We start from the raw sequence: 25,807 nt of genomic DNA on the forward strand, positions 1-25,807 counted from the left end.
TAAATAAATATAGTAAGGCAAAGTATCGATGTTCATCATGAGTCTTATCCTAACGCATGTGGTCTGTATTGCGGGCCACACTTTAAGGCATCGCTTGAGTAAATTCATGCTGTATTCTACACATATCATATTTTATTGTAAGGTACAAGGCTGTAGCAAGGACTGCTCTTTATGGTTGGAGGGAGTCTTACTCCCGGCACTTATTGCATTTCACAATTGCTTTTCGATCGGTTCCGAACCTCTCGATCACTTTCACTACAAACAATTTGTATAATAATAACCTAATCCTTGCAATCTTCGGTGGATGCCAGGGCACATTGGAATGGGCTTGGATCACGTGTTGGACATTTTAAGCTAATCAGGAACTAAATGGGGGTTCGCTTCGGCAATCTTCTAAGCATTTCATATTAACTAATGCATTGGCTAAGAACATTGTTAATTTCTATAATTTAATTATAATACACTAAAAGAAAAGGCTCCTTCGTCAGTTTAAATGGCAATCAGCAGTCAGATCTGGAGACACCTATATTTTCTCCAGAAATTCATCCAGATTTAGATGCGACGGCAGCTCGATGTCCTCCAGCTTGATGTCACTGTACCTGAAAGCCACCTTGAAGGGCTGGATGAATTTCTGGTCCATGGTGAACTCATCGCTGTTGCTCTTTTGCTGTAAGGAATAAATGATTGATGAAATGTTCAAAGAAGTGCTTAATGTTCCTACCGTTTGTCGGGCATTCAGCTCCTTGGTGAGTTTCTCCAGAAACACGTTGGTAATCTCATTCTCATAGTCATCCAGCTTGTAGGACTTCATTACCTTTAGGACCTGCGCTGTACTCAGCGACGTGCATAGATCGCAGATCGTTTGCACATCTTGTTCGCTCTTGCGGGACTGCAGCAACTGGGATACCTGGTTGAGCGGCGACAGCGGAGCCAGCACTTCGTTTGACTGAAAGAGCAAAGCGTTAGTTGGGGAATGCTCGATACAGGTTACCCACTCTTACCATTTTCTTGCTGTGCACCCAGTCCTCAATGCAGCCGATATTGTAGCGTATTACCATGCCCGTCTCCCACATGCAGATGTCGCCGCGCAACATCAGGCAATTGAGGGCCACTGCACACACAAAGTACAGCAACTGTTGGAATATCTGCTCCGAATAGCAATTGTCTAGGCCAAAGTGCTGGAATTGCTTGTAGAAGTGCTCCAGCTGGCCGATCAGCTGCTTCCAGGCTGGCCCTCCACCGTGCTCCGGCGAGGATCCCGCACCGATTGAAGTCGTGCGACCGCGCATCCCGTGCGGCTGCCGGCCCCGCTGAATCTCATCGTTCTTCAAAATGGCAGGAACTATTTTGGCATCCAACAGTCCTTGGATCTGCATTATTAAGGCTTGGTACAGATTCACGATCAGGTCAAGTATGACCCGACGGTATTCAAAGAGATTGAAGTTCTTTAGCTGCTGTTGATTTTGCTTCTCAGTATTTAGCTTCACATACTCCTCCACGTCTCCGTACTGCTTGAGCAGATTAAGCAGCCTGTGGGAACGGAGAGAGAAGTATGTTATTTTGAGCAAAGCAATTGAAGGTTTTTTGTGGCTTACGTGATGGAGTTAACCAGCCAAATGACACGGTTCTCAATGGGATGCGGAGTGCGGTGCATTTTCTTGATTTGAATCACGAATTTGCTTAGCAGCTCGCGCACATCGTCATCGGCATTGGTTAGATCAGTGTACCTTGATCGTAAAAGTAGATATTATAATAGATCAAATAAGGCAGACTTTTGGATCTTACCGAATGCACATGAATATGAGATACGCTGGAAACCCAGGTAAAAGTCCAACCACTGTTCGCGGCGTCATGGTGCTGAGCAGACGCTGCAGTATCTTGTCCAGGTCGATGCTGTGGAACTTCATCAGGCCTTGGGGATTTTGAGACTTTTGTTTGGTTACGTTTGCCCCCACGTCGTTGCTGAGGCCGCTACCCTTGCTGCGACTCATCTCCTCCTCCAACTTGTGCTCCAGCTGGCCACCGTTCTGGCGGTAGGCCTGGAGCTTGGCGTTGGCCAGCTTCAACTCTTCCTGCACCAGCAGGAACTGGGCGACAGCCTTCTGCAATTCGCGGCGTAGGTATCGGTCGTTCTGCTTGAGCGTGTCCACACTGGCGTCCTCCGACGCATCGATGCTCTCGAAAATGACCTTCTGCAGCTCATCCTGCTCGTTGTGCAGACGCTCGATCTCCTGTGTCATCTCCACAAGCTTGCTGTTGTGCTCCTCCGTAATGGCCTTCAACTCGTCCTCCAGTTGTCTGTCGATGGAAATGGAAATGGGAAATGAAAGCTGTTCTGTCGATAGATTCTACTGCCAGGAGACTCACCGATTGACCAGTTTCTGGGACTGGAAGGCTTCCAGAAGTTCATTGACATCGCTGCCTCGCAGGTGCATGCTCTCCGGCTCAAAGGATCGCAGTGCCTGGTTTTGTTGCAGCAGGACCGCCTTCAGCTGGATGCACTCGTCGCGGCGTCTACGAACCTCTTCCTGCAGGGCGGCATGTTGGGCTGCAATGGCAGAGAGGGGGGCACAGGGGGACGAAACGAATTAGTAAGGTAGCTGCGTGGAGCGGCCGGCATGCGAAGGCTGTTACCATTGAGCTCGTTGATCTCAACACCATGTTTAATGCTCGTTCGCAGCTGGTCGTGCTCGCTGCGCAATTTCTCGTTCTCTACCTCCAACTCGGAGACGCTATGGTGTGTGGTGTGGTAAGCAGTGTGTGGCATGCAATAATACATAAATGTAGTTGTCGTTGTAACATGGCAACATCGATCGATCGATCACGCTCTTGAGCAGTCATTTGAGGAGGCTTTCAATGGCTTTCAATGGCTTTCACACACTTACCGGAACGAGTCCTCCGTGGGCTTGTAGCGACTTGCCAGCTTTATGTATTGATCTTGCAGGACCTTGTGCTTCGACTTCTCCTCCTCCAAGATGGAGCGCAGCTTCACCACCAGACTGGTGCAGTCCACAAAGGTATCTGCAAGAAATGAGAGTCCATCAGTTGTATCCATTTTATCTGGGGTACGACCATCACGTACGGCTCTTGCTGTGCAGATCTGAGCTCCGATTGATGTCCAGCGTGTTCTTGGCCGAGGCATAGCCAACGTCCTCCTCGTTCTGGCTGGAGGCGTTGCTCGCGGACCGATTGCGCTGGCTGTACACGCCGTTCTGCTGAAAGCGACTCAGCTCCTCCTTCAGCTGGTAGTTCTCGTTCTCGATCACCTCCTTGTCCTTGATGGCACGCTGATAGGCCTCGTTCAGTTCGTCGTTGTCGATCTCGGCCAGCATGCGCACGTTCTGGTCGCGCTGTGTGGCCTCCGCATTCTTGGCCATCTCGATCATTTGGTCCACTTGCTTGCGCAGCTCCTCGTTGGCCAGGCAGTAGCTCTGCTTCTGGCTGAGCCACTCCTCCTGCGAGTGCCCGTTCTCCTCAAGCAGTTGCATTTTTTCGTCCCGCTCCGCCTCCAGCTGCTTATTTAAGGCCGCAATCAGCATATCCTTGTCCATGCAGGCAGCCTTCACGTTCTTGAACTCCCCCTCCAAGTTCTTCTTCATCTCCAGCTTCATTCTGCAAGGGAAAAATGTGTTATGCGGATAATTCAGGAGGATTCACCCACCGACCGTTACTAACTTTAGGACGCTGATCTCGCTGGTTTTGTGTTTCAGATTGCTGTTGTCGCGATTGAGCTCATCGATGCGTTGCTGCATGGAAATGATCTTGTTCTCGAGGCCCATGTACTTGTTCTCCATATGCGATATGGTCTTGGCCTCGGCCTTCATGCGCTTGAACTTACGACGAGCCAAAAAGCGACGAACCGCCGCCTGGCAGATGATGATGTTGCGCCGCTTGTGGTGGTAGGCGCGTCGCGCCAGCACGCCACGAACGAAGCGCTGGATCTGCACGGCTCGATAGTTATCACGCAGGGCGTAAAACTTTCTGCGTGCCAGCATGCCGCGGGCGTAGGTCTGTATCCCAGCGATGGAGTGCCGCAGGCGCAGATAGCGACGCCTGCACAGCCATCCTTTGGCATATTTCGAGAGTATAAGGGCGGCTCGAACCTCGCGCATCTTCTGGACGCGCTCGCGGGCCATGTAGCCACGTGCATACCGCTGTATGCCGCGGATCACCATCTGCAGCCTGAGGTAGCGTCGGCGATAGATGAAACGCCGCACCACCGACTGCACAATCGTGATGTACTTCTTGCGTAGATTGGCACGCACCTGCTCGAGGAAGGCAACCTGTCCGGCGCGGAAGAATATCTGCGTGTTGCCAAACCGACTCTTGTCCTCGTCCTCGATCCACTTGTACACAATGTTGCGGCACGACTGATTCAGGTCGTTCTTGTCTATCTTCGAGCGATGCGCCAACAGTTGGTAGCGCATATAGAAGTCCGGATAGAGCCAGCGCGAGGGGAAGCCGGCGGCCGAGATGCGGACCGTTTCCAGCACACCGCAGGCCCTCAGCTGCTGCACGATCTTGGCTGTCTCCCACTTGAAGGCAATCTTCTCATCATTGGGCTAACACAGAAATATTGGAGTGTTATTAGCAAGTCTTAAGACACTACTTTCAATTGAATTTACCTTGATGCAGCGCACGTAATGGGGCGTGGTGGCATGCAGCGTTGATATAAGCGAGGCCAGACTCTCCTGGAACTGTGAGCCAACAGTTTTCCTGTGTTGCTTGGATGGCACAACCTAATAAAAGAAAATTGCATCAATATGGGTGGAATTGAAAGGAGAAACACACAAAAAGTACTCCCTCTAAGGGATGTGCTGGCTAAAAATGAATTTAGGCTTCGATTTCAAAGCGATGGAATCGTCTTCCGTGTGCATTCAATTCAATAAATTCGAAATCATTGCTGGGACTCGAAATAAAAAGCGCCAAAAACCCGAGTTAATCATGCGCGAGTCAAATGGGTTTCTTGGGTTAGTCATTTGCGGGGAGAACATAAATACAAATACTTTTGGTAGCACTAACTCTTCGACGGGTCTCATTGAGCTCCTGTTGGACGTTCCAGGGATGTCGGTGGTGAACGACAAGCGTATGGAAAATACGAATTAGCAATAGTCAAAGAGGGATAATCACTGTGGACGTTTACAAAGCTTCGCAAATGGCAGCAGCCATGAGCTGATGCTGGCCACAAACCTACCTGCTTTCGGCCAGCGCTAATTACGACACGACCGCCCAATGTGGACGTTGTGTTGGCATCGACTCCGAGGGTGTCGATGTCCTCCAGAGCCATGACCTGCTTCACCAGCGACATGCTGGACATGGCCATTACGGATGTGAGCTCCTTGGAGACAGTGTCGCGGTTCTTCTCCAGGAATCCGTTCACGTCATACTCCACGGTATCCGAAAAGTGTTTGATGAAGAAGCCTTTAATGTGGAATGGGAATGTGATTGGGAATTGGGAATTCCGGAATTATGGAATTATGAGAGCACTCACTGGTGGTGCCAAAACGAGGCTTCTCAAAGTGCGGAAACTTGCTGCACTTGCCGATGAGTTTGCCGGCCCAACTCTCGTCGGAGCCCTTGGGCATCTGAGGGAGATTCATTCATAGATGGTACATTTCAATTTAAAAGCCATTAAGTATGATAAATGCATAGCCTGTGGGGGTAAATCTTACCCTACATTCCTCGTCGAGAAGATCGAGTACACCCAGACGGGACTCGATCAAATCGATGCAAGGCTGGTTGTCGTAGAAGTCGATCATGGTCCAGGTAATACCCTCCTTGAGGTACTCCTCCTGTTCGAGCTTGAAGACGTGCTGGTTGAACTGCTGCTGGAGCTTCTCGTTTGCATAGTTTATGCAAAACTGTTCAAACGAGTTCACCTCAAACGTTTCAAAGCCGTAGATATCGAGCACGCCAATGAAGCTGCACTGCTTGCTACCGTTGTTGAGGCTCTTGTTCAGCACACCGCCGATATACTGAAACAGCTTGGCGTATATGTGCTTGGCCAACGCATCGCGCGCCGCCTGCCCGGCCTCAACGCTGTTCGGTATCAGCACATGTTCATTGACCGACTCTATCTGACGCATTACGAGCCAGCGGCGGAGATCCTCCGTCTTCACACGCAGCAGATCCCCAGTTATCTGCAGATGAATGTCGTTGTGCTGCGCAAAAAGATGTCAGAAGTGAGATGTTTCTCAAGTTAAGTTTTAGTATCCGCTTACGGATATTTCACAGGAGTCAGTGTCTTCCTCTTCGCTGCCCTCGGTGTACTTCTTGGCGACTTCAATGTTGCCCAGATGCAGAATTCCAGCCAGTATCTTTACAATCTCCGCTATCTGCTGGAATGAGAAGCCCAGCACTGTCATGGCCTGGGCCGTCTCGTTGAACTGATCGGCATCCGAGACCCGTTCGATGTCCGGGGCGCCACCCATGTTCAGGAACTGAAACTTGTCCTGGTGGTCTGTGGGAGGAGGATTGACTCCTCAGTCAGATAAGTCTGTCATAAGTGAGATCTCTCCACTTACCCAGCAACAGTTCAGGGTACTTGGCCCGCGCCGCACAAAGCTGATAAAAGATGTGATAGTTGCGCTCCCCCTGCGCCTGGTACACCACGCGCGACTTCTCCAGTAGATAGGTGTGCACGGTGGCGCCCTGCAGGTACATCACACCCATCTGGTTCTTGAAGAGCAGCTTGGTGAACTTGCCAAAGCGCGAGCTGTTGTCGTTCCGCGTGGTCTTCGCATTGCCGAAGGCCTCCATGATCGGCGAAGATGCCAGCACCTTGCGCTCGACCTGCGTCTCGGATTCGGAGCCGCCAACGGCGGCGAAGTAGCGCATGGCGTACTTGGCGGACACCGTCTTGCCTGCCCCCGACTCGCCGCTCACAATGATGCTCAGGTTGCAGTTCTCCCGCTCCAGCTTAGTGTAGGCCTCCTCGGCCAGGGCGAATATGTGCGGCTCCAGATCCCCCATGGACTGACCGCGATAGGCTCGGATTATACTGGGCCCATACAGGGGCATCTCCGCGTACGGATTGATGGCCACCAGTATGATGCCGCAGTAGGTGTAGATAATCTGGCGCTCGCAGAAGCGCACGCGCAGATTGTACAACACCCCGGGCTCATGCAGGTACGAGAGGGTTGTGAGATCATTTTGGCCAACCAGAATGGCCGGATTGCGCAGCGGGGGCAGGTTGCTTCCATCGGGCTTTAGCTTGAACTCCTTGAGGCTGCCCGATTCAGTGCAGATCTTCAGAAAGCCCGCTCCCTTGCGGTAGCTCTCCTCCAAGGTGGCACTCTCCCACACCTTTTCCGCATGGGTCACCCAGATCTTGGCCCCCTGCATAAAGAGAATGGAGAGAACGTCATTAAGCATGGTTGTCTTGAACCGGTTTCCTCCTGGCTTCATCTTCGTCCGCTGCGTCATCTGTGTACCTGTGCCCCTGTGCTAGCACGCACAGAGCTCTGTTTGTGTGCACTTATCGACGCTTATCAGAGACTCGACTGATAAGACTCGTGATTCATTCCCAAATATTTTTTTTTTGGTGCAGTCACTGACTGGGTGACATCAATACCCATCACCTGTCATGGAAAGGGCTAATAGAGCAAGAACCCACCGCTTGTAGAATGAAGAAATGTGAAAAACGAAAATGGCGCAAACACACGAGAGAACACACAGACACGTACACACACACTGGCAGAGCAGAATTCACATTCACGTTATGTATGCATTTTTATTAGCCCCCCATTCTTGGCACTATTGGCGTCCTAAACCGATACCGACACCGACAACGACACCGCCGCAATTTGCCAACAATGCACTTGTAGGGCATCAATATAATGTGCGGAATGGAATACCTTTGCATATAGCATCTCCTCGCTCGACATGGTTCCGTTACGTTCTCCTCTGCACTAATCACAAATCCACAGCACTGGCTTCGTTGTGCATAAAAACCCGTTAGCTTTATCAGGCTGAAGCTGCCAATGCGCTGGATTTTTCTGATACGATGCACGTTCCTTGTGATTCCAATTGGATTCCCTTCCACTTCAAACAAACACTTTGTGTGCACACGATTCTCAGATGACCATGTTTCGGTTCGCCTTTTCTTTTAGGTATCTTAATTTTGCAGCCGAAACTTAATTTTTAAATTTAGTGTAGTAAATTTACTACATTGGTAATTCAACGATAACGAAAATAAATAAGAAAAGCAAATATAACTTGCCACCCGTCTACTTGGCTGACAATCAATGTGTTGTTGCTGTTGCTGTTGTTGTTGTTGGTGCAGTGTTGCCAAAGGGCTCGCGGCTCTCAACCACATTCACAAAAGCGGCTAATTTTCCTTGCTGCATTTAAATATTACTTATTTAATTAAATTCATTTTATTTTGTTAAACTAAAAACTAATTATTTAATTAAATAGGACGAACACAAATGTGGCGCGAACAGGAATTTACACACGTTGCCCAGCACTGACGTACTTACCATAATGTAATTTCCAGCACTAAGAACAGCTAATTTTTCCCGCGTTTTAGTCTGGAAGAACCAGCGAGGCATAGCACAAAAAATATATTAAAACAAGCTCCAGTTTCGGTTTTCAAACAACAGAAAAGGAAAAGCAACTTATTCTGAAATGTCAAGCCCCGCTCGATCGCCCAGTGTTGGATCTGCTACCCCAAAGCAAGGAGCGGGAGTTCGCACACCAACCAGAGGTAAATAGAGCAGCAGCCCAGCCAGCCAGCAAGTCGACTGTTCCATTAATGCCATACTCCCGCCAATTGTAGGAATTGCCTCGCAGGATGTGGAGACGCCAATGCGAATGGGTCCTGGCCGTGCAGCCAGGCCATCGGACAACATCAGTCTGCCCCCCACATCGCCGGGAAATATTAGCCTGCCAGCAACGAGTCCCGCGCGTGGTCTCGGAGCCAACATGAGTGAGATTGATCTGAGCTCGCCCCTCAACTACGGCACGCCCAGCTCCATGGGCTCCATTCGCACGCCACGTTCGGGCATTCGCGGCACTCCACTACGTGCGCGTCCCGACATCCGGACAGACAAGCGAATCCGTCAAGTGGCCATTGGCGGCGGCTCTGGAGTGAGTAGCTCATGTCAGGAGGTGACATTTCTGTGAATCTTCTGAAACTCTACTTCCGTTGCAGCTGGAACCAATACCCGAAAAGGGCTCAGAGACCACTGATCCCGTTTCGGAGTCTTCGCAAGCTCCTCAGCTAGTGGTCTGGGGCACCAATGTGGTTGTGAGCCAGTGCAAGTCGAAGTTCAAGTCGTTCATCATGCGCTTCATCGATCCGACCGCCGAGCAGGATGAAATCTCAGAGAACATAGACGTCAATCAGCCGCTGTATCTGCAAAAGCTCGAGGAGATTCACACACTGGAGGAGCCGTATCTGAATCTGAACAGTGCCCATCTGAAGACCTTCGATCAGGACTTGTACCGCCAGCTAATCTGCTATCCGCAGGAGGTGATTCCCGGCTTCGACATGGCCATTAACGAAATGTTCTTCGAACTGTACCCGGCCGCCCTACTGGAGCACCAGATACAGGTGCGCCCCTTCAATGCCGACAAGACGCGCAACATGCGATCCCTTAATCCCGAGGACATGGATCAACTGATCAGTATTTGCGGCATGGTCATCCGCTCCTCGAACATCATACCAGAGATGCGGGAAGCCTTCTTCAGCTGCAACATCTGCTCCTTCAGCACCACTGTCGAGGTGGATCGCGGTCGCATTTCGCAGCCAACGTTGTGCACCAACTGCAACACCAATCACTGCTTTCGTCTCATCCACAATCGGTCCGAGTTTACGGACAAGCAGCTGATCAAGCTGCAGGAATCGCCCGACGACATGGCTGCCGGCCAGACGCCCCACAATGTCCTTCTCTATGCCCACAACGATCTCGTCGACAAGGTCCAGCCCGGCGATCGTGTCACAGTTACGGGCATCTATCGGGCCACCCCCCTCAGGGGCAGTGGCCATCAAGTGAAGAGCGTCTACAAGACCCACGTCGATGTTGTGCACTTCCGTAAAGTGGACAATAAGCGTCTGTACGAGGAGGAGGAAGGGTACGCTGCATGATCTTGTCTTCCCAATGCACAAGCTGACACACTTTTGTGTAACTATTTCTCCATTGCAGGAAAGATCACATTTTCCCTCCAGAGCGCGTTGAGTTGCTGCAGTTGCTGGCCAAGAAACCGGATATTTACGACCGGCTGGCCAGGGCCATCGCCCCCTCCATTTATGAGAACGACGACATCAAGAAGGGAGTCCTACTGCAGCTGTTCGGTGGCACCAAGAAGAAACACGCGACCCTGGGACGCCAGAACTTTAGGTCGGAGATCCACCTGCTGCTCTGCGGCGATCCGGGCACATCAAAGTCACAAATGCTTCAGTACGTCTACAATCTAGTGCCGCGCTCCCAGTACACCTCGGGACGGGGTTCTTCTGCCGTCGGCTTGACCGCCTATGTGACCAAGGATCCAGAAACACGCCAGCTGGTTCTGCAGACGTAAATATTCTTCATACCTGGCCCCTGGCTGCGTGCTAAATAAATGTAAATAAATGTTGTTGCAGGGGCGCTCTGGTGCTGGCCGACAACGGTGTCTGTTGCATCGACGAGTTCGACAAAATGAACGACTCGACCCGCAGTGTTCTGCACGAGGTAATGGAGCAGCAGACGCTGAGCATTGCCAAGGCAGGAATCATCTGTCAGCTGAATGCACGCACCTCGATACTCGCAGCGGCGAATCCCGCCGAGTCGCAGTGGAACAAGCGCAAGAACATCATCGACAACGTACAGCTGCCACACACTTTGCTCTCGCGGTTCGATTTGATTTTCTTGGTGCTGGACCCACAGGACGAGATATTCGACAAGCGTTTGGCCAGCCATTTGGTCTCGCTCTACTACGTGACCAGGCATGAAGAAGAGGATACCATGTTTGTAAGCAAACTATCTTTTCATTTTGTATTTTTGTGCCAGCTTTGAACGCTTTTGTGTCTCATGTCTCCAGGATATGAGTGTGCTGCGCGATTACATTGCCTATGCCCGCGAACATTTGTCACCCACTTTGTCGGACGAGGCGCAGCAGCGCCTGATCCAAGCCTACGTTGACATGCGGAAGGTTGGTGCTGGTCGTGGACAGATCTCGGCCTACCCCCGCCAGCTGGAGAGCCTAATACGGCTGTCGGAAGCCCATGCCAAGGTGCGGCTCAGCAATGAGGTTGAGTTGCTGGACGTCGAGGAGGCCTGGCGACTGCATCGCGAGGCCCTGAAGCAATCGGCAACGGATCCTCTGTCTGGCAAAATCGATGTCGGCATATTGACCACTGGTCTCTCTACGGCGGCGCGCAAGAAGCGTGCAGATCTAGTGGCAGCCATTAAGGAGAACTTGAAGAAGAAGGGCAAAGTTCCTACCGTTCCCTATCAAAAACTGTTCAAGGAGATAAAGGAGGGCTCCCAAATTGTAAGTGCCACGCCACTTGTTGGTTGCTTTTGCTATAATAATTGTATTCCCTTTCAGCTAATCACACGCGAACAGTTTGAGGATGCCCTGAAGGAAGTGCAGGATGAAGGCGCAATTGTTGTAATGGGAAAAAATACAATTCGCATTTGTTAATTATTTGTCGGTTAATGCCAATCACTAAACTCATTCATTCCCAGCATCATTTCAAAATCATTTAAAACGTAAAATAAAAATAATTCGAAAAACATACCGGCTATTTAGTACCCTGTTTTTACAGATGCGAATTGGGAAAAAAAAAACATGTTTTGGCGCAAATTGTGCCGATGTGTGTCTCCCATCACTAATTGTGTGGGTTTCGATATATATACACCTATCGCGGCTATCGATTGGTCTGACGACCACAATAGCCCAACAGCTGATACAACTCTTTTTTGGCGTTTTTCCTTTGGTGGTTTAGTTTATCGTTCTCTCTGCTTCATTCATTTCAATCGTGTGTAACAAGCGGGACATAAGTTTGTTCAAACATTCTAAGGTGTGTGAATATGAAAAAACTAGAGGCAGGCAATTCAACTGAAAGGTAAAATAAGCAACTTTGGAATGGAGTGTGGAAAGTCGTCAGAGCATTCGTCACATAGCGCCTCCGAGGCATCGGCGGACTCCGGGAGCCTGCTGAACAGTGATCTGGCAATGGCGGGCCGCGAGCTTACACTAACGCCCACAAAGCGGGAACGGCGCAAATCGCCAGCCACCAGCTCTGATAACACAAGTACCAGCGTTCAGGCTCCCATGTCGCCGACATCCTCGCTGGCGGACACAACGTTCGAGCCCACCATAGACATGATGGTGAATGACTTTGACGACGAGGCCACATTGAACGAGGAAGAGGCGCTGGCCAACTTGGAGGCGCTCAATCCAGATGACGAGATTGCCACGCTCAGGGAGGAGAGCGAAATGCCCATTGAGGAACTGCTGGCCAAATACAGCATGGCGCCCTCGCCGGCTGCCAGCAGCTCGAAGCGTTCGAGCGGCGGCTCAAGGCGGCGTCGAGCCACGAAGCGGCAGTACCAGGAGCTAGACACAGAAACAGCCCATGCATCCACATCCTGCGCCGTTGCAGCACAGCAGGAGAAGGTCGACGATTTCCTTGATCAGTCGCAGGACCCAGGAGTTGGCCCCTCAAAAGAGAACACGTCGCCCAGCTCTCAGCGCAATAAGAGTCCCATGGAGACAGATGAACCGCAGGCTATTTTATCGCCTGATGTCACCAAGAAACAGCATCGCTCCCACTTACTGGATCTCTATCCTGATGAGTCCTTCGGGGAAAGTCCCCCACTTATCGGATCCCTGGAGGAGCTGGAAAGATGTAAGTTTTGGATTCGGCTAATGTCTGATTGCTGGATCGAAGATTTCATTGTTGTGTTGTATTCATTTCAGTCACGCCGCTTCAGGCGCTCTTCGAAGAAGTGGAGGTCGACGACGACGAAGACTCGGATAACGAATCAGATGACGCGAGGAAGATTATCATGGTTGGAACGGACTACCAAGCTGACATTCCCGAGGGTCTCTCGCAGTACGGAGACATATTGCCGTACGAAAATGAGGATCTTTTAATTTGGGAGCCGAGCCAAGTCTCTGAGAGGGAAGTGGAGGAATATTTGGCAAAGATCCAAGAGACCCGAGCCTTGCCACCGCTGGAAGAGGGCGCTGAAGCTCTGGCCAGCGACGAGCAGCCCTCAGCACTTCCCGCCCCGTTGGCTCCTCCAAGAGTTCAGCAAGCGCCAAATGCTGCCAGCGACGGAGAGACGCTGGCTGTGGTAAAGGACAACGAACAGGCCCTGCATTTACTGGTCCAGTGTGGCTATGACTTCAATGAGGCACTGCGGCGCAAGCGGTTGAATGTGCTGCCCCTGAGCGACACCATGAGTAGCTGGTCCGAGGAGGAATGCCTCAAGTTTGAGGAGGGAATACACAAGTATGGCAAGGACTTTTATCAGATACGCCAGAATCAGGTAAAGGGCTGCTCACCGTCTCCTAGCGATTAATTAGTGGGATGGTTGGGGTCTTTCAGGTGCGCACAAGAACCATGCGCGAACTGGTCCACTTCTATTACCTGTGGAAAAAGAGCGAGCGCCGAGATCAGAGCTTTGCGCTGAACGACACCATCGATCACATGGATGTATTCCTCAACGAAGCTGGCACTGGCAGTGGAAACGGAAACGGCAATGGCAATGGAAACGGCAACGGGAAAAGAAACGGCAGCTGCTCCCCACACAGCAGCAACGGCCACAGCAATGGGGAGCACGCACTGGATAAGGATACCACTTGCTCGTCGCGAAAGACCTCCTCGAAGAGCTACTCCATTATGACTGGTGGCCATCCCCAACCTGCAGGTGGTGCTGGCGGGACAATTAGCAAGCGTGCAACGCCCGCGCCCATGACCCCGGAAGACAGAGAAGATAAAGAGGAGGAAGCAAACCAGGTTACCATCTAAGTGAAATATGTACATAAGCAGAGAGGGCAGGAAGGTCTAAGGAAAATCGGCAGCTAGCTTAGGGAACTGACTCCGACATCATCCATCTAGCTTTGAGCGCAGGCGCTTTCGTCTGGGTCAGGCAGGGCAGGGTAGGGGAAGGCGTAGTAGTAAGCAAAAGGTTCCATTACCGTTCACTAAAAAATATATGTATGTACATATGTACGTGTAGGATACAATACATACATATGTATGTATGTATATCTAAAAATATACATTATTCCAGATTCTTAAATCGATATTTCTCATAACTATTAATGAATTTCGTAATTTTAATCATATGAATGTCTATTTGTTACGAGTCCTAATCGATTGCGAAATCCGAGTACTTATGGCTTATTAAATATGTACATATGTATGTATGTACATACATATCTACATATGTACATATGTACGAATACAATATTTGTATTTTCGCTTAATCCTTAAGTTTCGTTGAATGTGTCAATAAATGTAATCTAAATGTATGTATGTATGCATACATGAGCTTTCGGCTCGTTTTTAGATATGATTCGAGGATCAAATGTCAGAGAACAAACAAACCCAGTCGCCAATTGCCATGTTTGCTTCACTTGCATTTTCGCTGGAAGCTAGCATGAAAAGAAGAGCCGAACCCCAAAACGTACGTACACACAAACACACACACATGCACAGGCAGTGAGCTGGGATAGGATGGACAGACATACAAACAGACAGACAACATGCCGTCCCAGGGCCCTGGGATACCTCCCGATCGTGCCAGCAAACCGAAGATGGGGCTTTCGACTCGGTATACTAGCAAGCTGGCACATTCTTGTGTGTGCGTATTCTCTCTTTTTTTCCGACAGCGCTCCGCTCCGTAGCGTGAATATTTTACGTTCACTCCATCTCCATTTCCATGCAGTCCAGCCGACCGTAGTAAAATCCAGTTTTGATAAAAATAAACAAAGCGCAACAAGTACGCTACACTTTGTTTTGTAAGCATTTAAGACAGCCCGAAAAGGACCGTTGGTCTCAATAATAGTGTCTCCTGTTGCAGGACTCTCAAGTGTCCACTGGTATCGATTTGCACTGGAGGAGGTGTGCACTGTGTGCTTGAGGAGGTGATTGGCTTTGGCTGGGTGGGAGTTGACGGAGCAGAGCACATTGGATTCGCTACGGCCTTACATCAGTGTATACGACAGCGCAAGTTAACAACCGTAAAGCGCAGCGAGCCGCCGCGAGCTGCCATGCCAGCGGAAGCTTTACATCCGGACAATATTGCTGATGCCAGTTTGCGGCAAAGCCTGTTGCTGTGCGCCCGTTCTGCCTGCGCTCTCTTCTCGGTTTTCTTTGGACTCGCCTTCGCCATTGCCAGTGCCTCGCCTGAGAGCCAAAAGGCACGGCACGTAAACTGGTTGGACCGTACCCGTATTTTTCAGTTTTCAGTGCTGTTTCTGCGCTTGAGCTGCGTGCGTCGCTTCTCGACTCGTCGTCGCAGTATGGAGGCAGCTTACAACAATGCGTCATCATCTTCGGCCTCGCCGCCCGCGTTCTCCTCCTCTTTCGCCTTCACGAACACCGCCAAGTTGCCAATAGAGACGGTGAAGCGTCTCATTGCGGCAGTCTCTCGCCGCCCAATGCTTTGGTTGCGAAATAACGTCAGTGGCCAAAAGCGCAGCGACATTACGCCAATTTGGTTTGAGGTTGGCCAGGATGTGAACTTACCAGGTGAGAAAGAGAGAGAGTGAGTGAGAGAGAGAGAGAGATGGAGAGCGAACAATAAGTGTATGTACCTCGTGCATGGCAATACATACATACATATACAGACAAATGCACATGTGTATGAACATATGAACGAATGTGGCTTGATGTTTGGTGCTGCCCACATAGACATGCCAACTCAGTTTAATCACGATAGTTGTTGTTCCCTTATTCCCCCATTTCATTCCCTTCAACTATCACTACAACTCCCTACCTTTCTTACAGCTGACATTTGCCGGATCAAGTGGGGCCATCTCAGGGACAACTTTCGGAAGGTGTACATTCGAAACAATCTGTCCAACGAAACACCGTCGACCTGGCGCTTCTACAATGACATGCGGTTCATGGAGCACGCCGTACACGAGAACATCATGCGGCAGACACGCAGCAGCAGTAAGAAGCACCCGCCAGGACACTGGACGGAAAACAACAATATAATGGACGAGAAATATGACGGACCCGCCGTGGCTACTGAGCCCATTTGTGAACTGAGCGATAGCTACGACTCGGAGCTCCACCAGCCCAGCTTCTCCGACATCAGCTCCTTCTTCGAGGACCGAGACTGCCTGCCAGCTCAGCCTCCGGAATCAAAGCGAATCAAACTGGAGCCCAGTCCCGCCGAAGAAGAGGATGACGACGACTTTGACGAGGATGCGGCCTCGGAGAACGAGGAGGAACGCACAAAACGCAGCGAGGCGGTTAACACACCGGACCCGAGTCTGTTCACCATTGAAGTGCTGGACGACGATGAGGAGGAACTGGAGCGGTCCAGCTCCAATGTCAAATGCAAGACTAATGATACCTCCATCAATAGCCAGAGAAGTGAGCCCGATGTCAAACCGTCGCTATCCCAGTCCCAGTCCCCGACATCCGATTTACCCTTTAAGTACATAAGCATGGATGCAGCCACCAACACCGAGTCCTCTCTGGCAGAGCTACAGGACGATGCCGATCGAATGTTTCTTCTCAGCCTGATGCCCTTCCTGCAGAAGCTGGACGAGCGGCGGAAGCTGCGTGTGCGCCAGAAGCTCCAAAATGTCCTCATCGAAGAGTTAGAGTTTGGCTAATCCTAGTCTTCTTCATTAGCCTGGCTCTGTACATTTTAAGCTTAGCTTACAGTATTATAAGCACGCGACTGACTAACCCTGTGGATCTGCATTCATACTTAGCATGTAACCAGTACTCCTGCCCTCCATTTAAGACACCTTCACGCAGATACACCATATGTACACTTAATGTACTAAAATTCATAGACCCGTATTATTTGTACTTTTACAGGCGAACAGAAAATATACAAACGTTCAGCAAAGCGATAGATCGTCCAGCATCATTATTTTTGTGTCAGAGGATAGCCTCATGTCTTACCTGTCGCGCATGGCCTGGATGGTCCGGGCGCACCTGCGCAGGTAGCGACCTGCGTACGCTGCCCGCAGTTCTCTGAAACATCGGGCTTAATTCTATAATAGTGCTGCAGCCAATCCACTACGGAAACAGGAGGCTACAAATTTTTGTCAGTGCAAAACGAGTTCCTTAAGGGTGTTTGGGTTTTCTCTCTGGTCTGGTCTACCCTCTGCCTTTGCCTCTGCCTCTGCCGTTGGTATCTGTCTTCATCAGTCTTTTCCCGCCACACACATGCGCCGTTAGTGTAAAGAGAATTCTCTCGCTTTGCTTTCCTCTCTCGCTCTCTTGAGTGCTCCAATCGGCGGCGACTACGACTTTGGGATGCCCTAAATCGAACATAAGATTTGGTATATTGAATAAATAAGAGGTTAGGGATTTGTTTATACAACACATATATAGCTACGGTAGTATATTTCGATTTGCTTTTTTCATTCAATGGTTTAATTGACAATATTTTAGCGGTACCGTTGTGTTACAAGCAAGTCACAAACGGGACAACTTTTTGGCTATGGCCGCCGTAAAAGAGCATATAATGAAAACAATAACGAGCACGCCAGAAGGGCAGCAGCGTCACTGCTGCGCCGGAGACAGAGTTTGCATCCAGTTTGAGCGTGAAGGTTGTAGATTTCGAGGAGTCCTAGTCCCTCGCCACGCTAAGTGGGTCAGAAAAAGCATTCGGAAAACTAAACAAAACCACGCGCAGCGATTGAAACTTCAAGTAAAAAGCACGCCAAAGTAATAAAAAGAACGGACGCGCAAATTGTTTAATAAGAAAAGAAACATTTATACATGATGTGCGTTGTATACGGCTGCACGAGGGTATTTCCACAGTAGTCACCACAACTAGCATCTAGAAACAACAACTAAGTTCGGGAAAAGTGTACTTAAATAGTTCTTGGCTTGAGCGTGTCACACATTCTCAAACAATATCGATAGCATCGATATCCTGTTTTCTGTGTCGGGTCTGAGAAAGTGAAATAATATTTGTTTGCCAGTGGAAAAGCCTGCGAGTTGCTGACTTGGGAACTGTGTAGAGAAAGTAGAGAAGGAAATTATGCATGAGTGATGAGATTTTTGGATTGTATTTCTCGCTGCTACATGCGATGTGCATGAATCTCAACGAGTATTACATATATACCCCTCTATCGACAAGAGTACCCTGTAGAAAAACAGACGCCATGATCCAATCGACTTCTTAAGGGTCCCTAGCGGGAAGTTATTTGTAAGTTGATGTGACTGTTTCATAAAACAGCTCCTCTTTTTGTTCCCTGTTGGCCAGTTTTTAACATCAGGCACTACCCTCTTGTATGTGGGGCGCATTTGGCTGCAGTTCTTTGCGGCATAAGTGAAAATAAATAAAAGATAAAAATGTGCACATGAGCATAAATGAGAGAGTGTGAGAGCGAGAGAGTCACAAGACCCCAGTTGTGTGCGTCAGTGTTGATAATATTTGTTGTATTCAAATAAAGCTAGATTTGTACAAGGATTTTAGAAACAAAATCTAGCTTCAAAAAGGCTAAATAAAATTAGTATACTCACAAGCAAACAAGCATATAGGGATATATTAAATTCGATATAGCCATGAGATAGAAATATTTGTAAGGGACGGGTGCACTGGACATGTACATATGTATAATTTGGAGATTCAATAAAGCTAAAATGGCAGCGCTGGTGTGCGTGCTGTGCTAAAAGCGAATAAGAGCGTGAGAGAGGAATTGCGCGCGCACATCAAAATCAAAAACTATCTGCGAGATACATTTGGGGTTTGTTTTATTTTATTTTTTGTTTAGCTAGATGAAGAGCAGCAGAGACAGAAGCTGAATCTGAATCGGAATCAGAATCAGAATAAGCAAAAGCAACAGAACAGAAAGAGCAGCACGCACTCGCAGAGAAGAAGAGAGAAATAGAGAGGGAAAGAGAAAGAGAGTCGAGCACTGACACAGTATTTGTTGTGTTTTTAGTCAAATGTATCGTTTAGTCGGAAAAAGGAATACACGAATGTCGGAGCGAATGAATGTGCACGGGCAAGCAAATTACGCATAAGATCTCTGGGTGACTCGCTCGAAAAAGAAAAGCGACAAAATCTTGCACAATATTAAATCGCAAAGAATACCACGGGAAAATCGCGAATAAGAATTAATAGAATCAATTCCCGAATCGAATCAAAGAAAATTAACATCAGAATCAGCGAAGAGTCAAATTCGGGTTTGTCGGTTGTGTCGGGCCGGAGACTGAAGCGACCCATTGAATTTAAGGTGTGCAGTTCCGTTCCACAGCGGCTTGCATGGATGTGGCTGCTGAAAAAGGTGTGTACGAATAACGGAGAAGAGGAGAGTGCTAAAGATGGTGAGAGTGGGAGTGGGAGCGGGAGGAAGGGTGACAGCAACTATACAAATAATTATGTATAAACTATTGCCTTGGATTGAATGAAAATATTGATTTTAATTCGTCTAAATATCAAGATTCTCAAGACTTCTCTCATCTCGATGGGTTTTCTGTGTGGCGAGTGTGTGTGTGTGTGCCGCAGGAACGAAAACGAACCACCTACATAGTACATATGTAGATACTTGCATATATAGAGACTTCTTGTATAAATACAACCCTCATCCCCATCCCGGCACGTTTTTGCGTCGTACCCACACACATACACACATACGTACACCCCAACAAACACACACTGATATGATACAGTCGTTGTAGTGGTGTGTCTGTTTGTGAAAGGACTTTAACTTCTTGGTCATGTTTTTTTCCCTTCTGAGGCTCTGCGACTGCGACAGACCCGTTTTCAATGGAAAATGTTCAAGGGTGACAAGGGTAGTTTCTCTTCGTCTACACGGCACAAAAATATCCTTGAAATGCATCCCATTTCGGGGCGTTGCATGCATCGGAAGAACCAGATGAACTTGAGTCTACATACATACATATGTATGCACATATGTAGACACATATGTACATATATACATACATCCGTCTTTCGTTGATGGCAAATCCACCAAAACCCGTCCAAGCTTACTTTTATTAGCCACCCCCCGCCAACCCTTGCAGTTATGCTATAAATTAACTCGAATTACCAAACATAAAAACAGAAAAAGCAAAACAAGTTCCTTCTTAGTCCGTTTTCTTCGAGTGTAGTAAGTAACCGTTCCCAATGCCACTCTGCCGCTCTGCCCCTTCTCCAGCCCTTCCTCGTCCGGCTGTTACCAAGAGAGGGGATGAAAGTCGGTCGGTCGGGTCGGGTCGGTTGATTGGGCGTACGATGTGGATGGCCCCGTCTTGAAGATGGCAACCAGTCGTTCGTCGTTTTATTGCGTTTTCGTTTTGGTTTTTCCATCCACAAAAAGCCGCTAGCTGGCGCATTTCAGGAGCATGAACAGGAGGGTGTGTAGGATTGGAGTGGAATGGGGAAGAGGTGGTGTTGGTGGGGTCGAAAGAACGGGAAAATGCTAGAACTACGCAATGAGATTTGAGATTACTGCACAGTGCGAGTATATGGGGGTGGGTTGAATTCAGTTCAGTTCCTTTTCACACTCTCCTGTTTTTGTTTGGGGGATGGTGGGGTTTGGTCTCCTTTATTTGGGTTACCAAGCTTGCACACAAGGAGTAAGAGTAGCAGTAGGAGTAGAAAGAATTTGCGATTTGGGAGTACAGCCAGGACTGCACGTAAATCGATGGATTGCGCGCCATTTTGGGTCTTCTTCAGGACAAAAGGGCTCATAAATGGGATATGCGTGGCGAATTTTAAATTCTAAATTCCAATTCCTGGATTCGTGCCGACAGCGGGATATCTCATAATATGTATGTATGTGTGCATGTACGTATGTATGTACATACATATGTATGTATGTGTGTATGTATCATAGGGCTGCACGGCAAGCAAAAAAAATCTGACCTGCTGCCGCTACAGATCGCGCCACACATCTGCTCGGGTCTCGTTTTACGAATTTGGGTCGGCACAGGGGAAAAGGGATCAAGGATCAGCGCCTTGTAAGTAGGCACAATAGGGACGGACAGGACAGGAAAATTGAAGACGAAAAGGCTGAGACTGAGTTTTTCCGGGCTACCTAAGCTGCAGGCCCAGACCCTGATGCAGCTGCAACTGAGAAATCCTGAAGGATGCCTTCTCTCTCCTCTCTTCGGACTACTTAATGCACGTCATCGGCTGTGGCCAAATTAGTTCGTTGCCTCCTCCCGTCTCCTGACAACGTCTCGCGCGTTCCAAACGCAGTTAGAAACCGAAGCCGAATCAAAGACTACCACCATTATCTCTGTCACATTGAAACGTAAAACGTCTAGGAAATTCGATTAAATTTTCCTCATCTCGCGACGATATTTGCAGCGTAAAACTGTCACTCATCTACTGCAAAGGGCCACGCCTGCAACTACGACCAGGACTACCATTACGCTTGTGCTAGAAAAGTGATCTCAAACTATCTTATGATGGAACTCTTGTCAAACAATTCGGTTCCGCAACAAATGGCCAGCAGCAATACGGCCAGCGCCAACGGTGTTGCGTCCTCAAATGCCAACGGCAGCGGGGGCAGTGTCAGCAGCAACGCCAGCAACTCCTCCGAGCGCCTCCTGGCAGGCATACTGGAGTCGTTTCCCGCCTGGGACCTCAACGTGGGACTGCTGCCCAATGTGGGGCAGAGGTGAGTACCAGAACAGTGAGACAAAAGTTGCAGCAGTAACAATCTCTGTGCTTCTTGCAGCTCGCCACCTCGCACGGACTTCTTCATCAATAACTTTCTGGGCGGACTAGACACACATGGCGACTTCAGCATCGGACCCATTGGCAGTGGGCCGCGCAGCAACCCGAAGATGTCGCCAGAGTCTTCCAACAACTCGAGCATCAGCTGCGGCTGGTGCGAGGTGAGCGCCTCCATACGCTGCCTCGAGTGCAACGAGTTTATGTGCAACGACTGCCTGAGGGAGCACCGCAACAGTCCGCTCTCCTCGAACCACTCAATCGTGTCGCTGCCGACACCCATCGGGGCCTCGCCCACAGGCGGCAGCTCGACCAACGCCCACACGCCGCCCAGCTCCAACTTCATCTGCGATATTCACAACGAGATGCTACGCTACGTGTGCGACTACTGCCGCAAGCTGGTGTGCCAGTGCTGCACCCTGCACGAGCACAAGGAGCACAGCTACGCATCCATCCAGAGTTTCATGGTCGGCTCCAAGGAGAAGCTGGAGGGCGCTATCGAGAGCAGCCAGGTGGGGACGCGCTGCATCAAGAGCAGCATTGACAAGGCCCTGGCCTTCATCCGGCTCATCGAGCGCAACTGCAGCGAGCTGAGCGACAACATACGGAAGGCCTTCCGTCAGTTCATCATTGCCATCGAGGACCGCGAGCGCTTCCTGCTCGACTTTGTGGAGAAGCTGCGCATGCGTCGTCTGGCCATCCTCCACGACCAGATGGCGGGCCTGAAGTCCGCCCTGGCCGGCCTCTCCGAGACCTCCGACATGCTCAGCAAAGTAGCGGACAATGCGCTGAGCATGGACCAGATCGAGATAGCTATGAAGCTCACCAATGGACAGCGCCAGATGGAGCAGTTTGCCGGCATCTACAAGGATCTGCAGCCCAAGCAGGAGGTCTTTGCCTTTGCCCCACCCGACTACAGTCTGCTGCAAGATATCCGAAACCAGGGCGGCGTCATACTGGTCGACGACAAGAACCTGCCCATCGTCACTAGTACCAGCGGCATCGTGCCCAGCGTCTCCAATGTTAACGCCGTCACCGCCGCCTCCGTGGGCATCGGAGGAATCGGAGTCGGAGTCGGAGTTGGAAATGGCGTTGGTGTTAATGTCGGAGTCAATGTCGGCGTCGGTGGCGGTGTTGGTGTCGGCGTGGGTCCTGGCAATGGAATGGACTTGGCCTTTGGCATCGGGAGCATTGCCAACAATCCGTTGAGCGTGGCCTCCTCGAATGTGCGTCGTCCACTGCTGCGGGACAATAGCTTCCGCATACCGTCGCCCATAATGCAGCCGCGTGGCGGCAGTGCCTGCGGCATGACTAGCGCCGCACTGGACTGGGAGCTGAACGGACTGCGAAGCTCGCCAGGCCTTCACTTCAGCGCTCCTCGAACGACGCAGGCCATACCCGGCTGCATGGATCTGGTAAAAGTGCGAAACTCCAACTCACTGTCGCTGTCGTTTGCCACCGAAGGACACGAGGATGGGCAGGTGAGCCGACCGTGGGGCCTGTGCGTGGACAAGATGGGTCATGTTCTGGTCTCGGATCGCCGCAACAACCGTGTGCAGGTCTTCAATCCAGACGGCTCGCTCAAGTTCAAGTTCGGACGCAAGGGCGTGGGCAACGGGGAGTTCGACCTGCCCGCCGGCATCTGTGTGGACGTGGACAATCGCATCATTGTGGTGGACAAGGACAACCACCGCGTGCAGATCTTCACGGCCAGCGGCGTCTTTCTGCTCAAGTTCGGCAGCTATGGCAAGGAGTACGGCCAGTTCCAGTATCCGTGGGATGTGGCAGTGAACTCGCGCCGCCAGATCGTGGTCACCGACTCGCGCAACCATCGCATCCAGCAGTTCGACTCCGAGGGACGATTCATACGCCAGATTGTGTTCGACAACCATGGCCAGACGAAGGGCATCGCCTCGCCCCGCGGTGTCTGCTATACGCCCACGGGGAACATCATTGTATCCGATTTTGACAACCATTGCCTCTATCTAATCGATCCCGACATCAATGACGTGAGTGCCCTTAAGCTGAACCATTAAGAAATGAATATTCATGATTTTAATTCTTTAACAGATTCTGTCCGTGAAGGGACACGAGGGCTCAGGCTTCCATGAGTTCAATAGGCCCTCGGGGCTGTGCTGTGACGACGAGGGCCGCATTATAGTGGCCGATTCCAAGAATCAACGCATCCTGGTCTTCAACCAAAATCTAGACTTTATGTGGGATGTAAGTGGCTATCCATATCTCATCTAATCTCATTTTCTACCCTAATTGGTCTGACTGATGTATGTATATTGTGTTTTTCAGATCGAGGTGCGACCCTCTATCAATCCACTAATGCCACCGACGCTGGACGAGAAGGATCGAACGTGCGACGTGGCCATGATGCCAGACGGTCGCATAGTATTCCTCATTGAACTGTCGCCAGACTCCAAGGAAGGGTCTAACCCTTACAAGCGGTTTGTGCACGTATTCTAAATAAGCTTATAGCCGTCAAATGGACTGGGAGGGGAATAGGAATACGAATACGAATACGAATACCAATCTTTTTTTAGACCATTTACAAGAGCTAAACGTTAGCGTAGTAGAGACATCCAATCCAAAAGAAACAAAACAAAAAACTAAAAGAACTAAAAAGAAAAAGAGTAAATCTGAATTGCGAGCAAGGAAAATTAGAAAAAATTTTTAGCTTAAGTGCTACAACGATTACCTCGATAATGCTTAAGAGTTATGGTTACGATTTGGTAATTTACAAAATACTATACGAATTACACATATGTATGTATGCAGATATGGATATATACATATATCTGTATATCTGTATGCGTGTTTAAGCGTATATGTATCTAGCGAATATACAAAAACCCGACCCGACCCGACCCAACCCAACCCAACCCAACCCTGCCACCCAATTAGGGTCTAAAGCGAAGACCAGCAGCAACCGCGGATGGGCAGGAAATACATACATAAATATGTAGGAGATACATAAATGTATAAAACATTATTTGGTGAAGGATCCGAGGCGTTCAGTGCGGTAGACTCTAGTGAACCAAACAGATAATGAAGGCAGAGCAGGACACAACAATAAGGATTACTAGATGAAAATATTACTACCTGTTAGTTAGACTGAAAAGCAGTTCTCTAGCTGGTCAAGGGGAGAAGGAGGAATCAATCGAGAGGAGGGGAAGTGCGTTTTTATCGGGGGTTGCTTAGCTGAACTAGAACTACTAAATAAGATTTTTGTTTCTACGAGAGTTACTATAAATTAGTTTGCAGACAAATTGTTTGGTATGGTATTAATGTTTGTATTATTATCTTAGTTCGTTTAGTTCCGTTTAGAGCTATTTTTTTCATTTATTGTGCATATGCACCTTTATAGGTTTTTTAAACGTTTTTTTAATTGATTAGTTTACAAATAATTTTCTTATAATTGAGACTGAGCAAGTGAGTACACGAAACTTTGTAAAAGGAAACAAAGCAAAACAAAACAAACAAAAAATCGAAACGAAAGAAAAGAAAAGAAAAGAGATGAAAAACAAGAACAAAACAAAAACAAATATTAAGGAAACCCGCTGACTTTTTGGTTGAACTTTTAACAAAGACTGATTAACTAAACCGCAATTTCGGAGCCAACTGAAGAGCCATATATGGTGAGGCCAAAAAAAAGTGAAATGAAAATCACAAAAACACACACAGACAAATTGCAATGACATTGATAACGTAAAGTAACTTAACTTAGCATAACACTCATACATAAATACAAGCGTACATATATTACATATATATATATCTAGATATATATAGAGAGAGATCCACATCCAGTCACGGTCACGGTCGCATCATGAATCATTATAGGCATAGCTAAACCGAGTTTAACTGACATTCGCATACATGCATACATATGTACATTTCATGCAATCATTTCATCCTACACTCATCACAGGGATTTCGGATTCGAATGAAATGATTCCCCCGCA

At 49.1% G+C, this 25,807-nt stretch overlaps 5 protein-coding genes across 9 annotated transcripts; 4 read left to right on the top strand and 1 right to left on the bottom strand.

The window, feature by feature from the left end:
* Positions 1-117: 117 nt before the first annotated feature.
* On the bottom strand, positions 118-8,567 carry LOC117890948 (unconventional myosin-Va). Of its 5 annotated transcripts, XM_034796087.1 has the most exons (19): positions 8,056-8,254; positions 7,857-7,987; positions 6,525-7,338; positions 6,222-6,460; positions 5,673-6,161; positions 5,492-5,585; positions 5,195-5,421; positions 5,023-5,046; positions 4,626-4,739; positions 3,676-4,562; positions 3,083-3,612; positions 2,886-3,021; positions 2,635-2,732; positions 2,368-2,548; positions 1,786-2,298; positions 1,596-1,727; positions 1,002-1,530; positions 722-946; positions 118-667 (listed from the first exon to the last, which is right to left on the bottom strand). In XM_034796087.1, exons 2-19 carry the CDS (start codon positions 7,884-7,886, stop codon positions 524-526), a joined length of 5,406 nt encoding a protein of 1,801 aa, XP_034651978.1. In that variant the 5' UTR covers positions 7,887-7,987; positions 8,056-8,254; the 3' UTR covers positions 118-523. The 5 variants fall into 5 exon arrangements, with proteins under 5 accessions (XP_034651978.1, XP_034651976.1, XP_034651977.1 ...); XM_034796085.1 differs by lacking the exons at positions 7,857-7,987; positions 8,056-8,254 and adding an exon at positions 8,481-8,567; XM_034796086.1 differs by lacking the exons at positions 5,023-5,046; positions 7,857-7,987; positions 8,056-8,254 and adding an exon at positions 8,481-8,567.
* Positions 8,568-8,571: 4 nt separating this feature from the next.
* Positions 8,572-11,703, top strand: LOC117890951 (DNA replication licensing factor MCM4). Its single transcript, XM_034796092.1, has 7 exons — positions 8,572-8,707; positions 8,780-9,090; positions 9,155-10,077; positions 10,149-10,520; positions 10,586-10,952; positions 11,023-11,475; positions 11,533-11,703. Exons 1-7 carry the CDS (start codon positions 8,629-8,631, stop codon positions 11,626-11,628), a joined length of 2,601 nt encoding a protein of 866 aa, XP_034651983.1. The 5' UTR covers positions 8,572-8,628; the 3' UTR covers positions 11,629-11,703.
* A 199-nt stretch (positions 11,704-11,902) lies between these two features.
* On the top strand, positions 11,903-14,360 carry LOC117890956 (mesoderm induction early response protein 1). Its single transcript, XM_034796097.1, has 3 exons — positions 11,903-12,838; positions 12,910-13,484; positions 13,544-14,360. The coding sequence occupies exons 1-3, from the start codon at positions 12,073-12,075 to the stop codon at positions 13,964-13,966; spliced, it is 1,764 nt and encodes a 587-aa protein (XP_034651988.1). The 5' UTR covers positions 11,903-12,072; the 3' UTR covers positions 13,967-14,360.
* Positions 14,361-15,083: 723 nt separating this feature from the next.
* Positions 15,084-17,044, top strand: LOC117890954. Its single transcript, XM_034796095.1, has 2 exons — positions 15,084-15,694; positions 15,953-17,044. The coding sequence occupies exons 1-2, from the start codon at positions 15,214-15,216 to the stop codon at positions 16,792-16,794; spliced, it is 1,323 nt and encodes a 440-aa protein (XP_034651986.1). The 5' UTR covers positions 15,084-15,213; the 3' UTR covers positions 16,795-17,044.
* Positions 17,045-21,464: 4,420 nt separating this feature from the next.
* On the top strand, positions 21,465-24,463 carry LOC117890063 (protein wech). The gene is made up of 4 exons (XM_034794701.1): positions 21,465-21,777; positions 21,838-23,842; positions 23,904-24,056; positions 24,138-24,463. The coding sequence occupies exons 1-4, from the start codon at positions 21,563-21,565 to the stop codon at positions 24,306-24,308; spliced, it is 2,544 nt and encodes an 847-aa protein (XP_034650592.1). The 5' UTR covers positions 21,465-21,562; the 3' UTR covers positions 24,309-24,463.
* The last annotated feature ends 1,344 nt before the right edge of the window (positions 24,464-25,807 follow it).

The sequence above is a fragment of the Drosophila subobscura genome, chromosome E (genome assembly GCF_008121235.1).
Source record: "Drosophila subobscura isolate 14011-0131.10 chromosome E, UCBerk_Dsub_1.0, whole genome shotgun sequence".
Classification (NCBI taxonomy): Eukaryota; Metazoa; Arthropoda; class Insecta; order Diptera; family Drosophilidae; genus Drosophila; species Drosophila subobscura.

Bases quoted from the DNA above. Each gene is read 5' to 3' on its own strand.
- LOC117890948 (XM_034796085.1), bottom strand. From the start codon at position 8,552: ATGCCTCGCTGGTTCTTCCAGACTAAAACGCGGGAAAAATTAGCTGTT. The intron at 5,422-5,491 runs GTGAGTGCTCTC...TCCACATTAAAG, and splicing joins GCCTCGTTTTGGCACCACCA to GCTTCTTCATCAAACACTTT. The intron at 947-1,001 runs GTAAGAGTGGGT...TTGCTCTTTCAG, and splicing joins GGGTGCACAGCAAGAAAATG to TCAAACGAAGTGCTGGCTCC.
- LOC117890951 (XM_034796092.1), top strand. From the start codon at position 8,629: ATGTCAAGCCCCGCTCGATCGCCCAGTGTTGGATCTGCTACCCCAAAG. The intron at 10,078-10,148 runs GTACGCTGCATG...TCTCCATTGCAG, and splicing joins CTGTACGAGGAGGAGGAAGG to GAAAGATCACATTTTCCCTC. The intron at 10,521-10,585 runs GTAAATATTCTT...ATGTTGTTGCAG, and splicing joins CGCCAGCTGGTTCTGCAGAC to GGGCGCTCTGGTGCTGGCCG.
- LOC117890956 (XM_034796097.1), top strand. From the start codon at position 12,073: ATGGAGTGTGGAAAGTCGTCAGAGCATTCGTCACATAGCGCCTCCGAG. The intron at 12,839-12,909 runs GTAAGTTTTGGA...TATTCATTTCAG, and splicing joins CCTGGAGGAGCTGGAAAGAT to TCACGCCGCTTCAGGCGCTC. The intron at 13,485-13,543 runs GTAAAGGGCTGC...GGGGTCTTTCAG, and splicing joins ATCAGATACGCCAGAATCAG to GTGCGCACAAGAACCATGCG.
- LOC117890954 (XM_034796095.1), top strand. From the start codon at position 15,214: ATGCCAGCGGAAGCTTTACATCCGGACAATATTGCTGATGCCAGTTTG. The intron at 15,695-15,952 runs GTGAGAAAGAGA...CCTTTCTTACAG, and splicing joins CCAGGATGTGAACTTACCAG to CTGACATTTGCCGGATCAAG.
- LOC117890063 (XM_034794701.1), top strand. From the start codon at position 21,563: ATGATGGAACTCTTGTCAAACAATTCGGTTCCGCAACAAATGGCCAGC. The intron at 21,778-21,837 runs GTGAGTACCAGA...TGCTTCTTGCAG, and splicing joins CTGCCCAATGTGGGGCAGAG to CTCGCCACCTCGCACGGACT. The intron at 24,057-24,137 runs GTAAGTGGCTAT...TGTGTTTTTCAG, and splicing joins ATCTAGACTTTATGTGGGAT to ATCGAGGTGCGACCCTCTAT.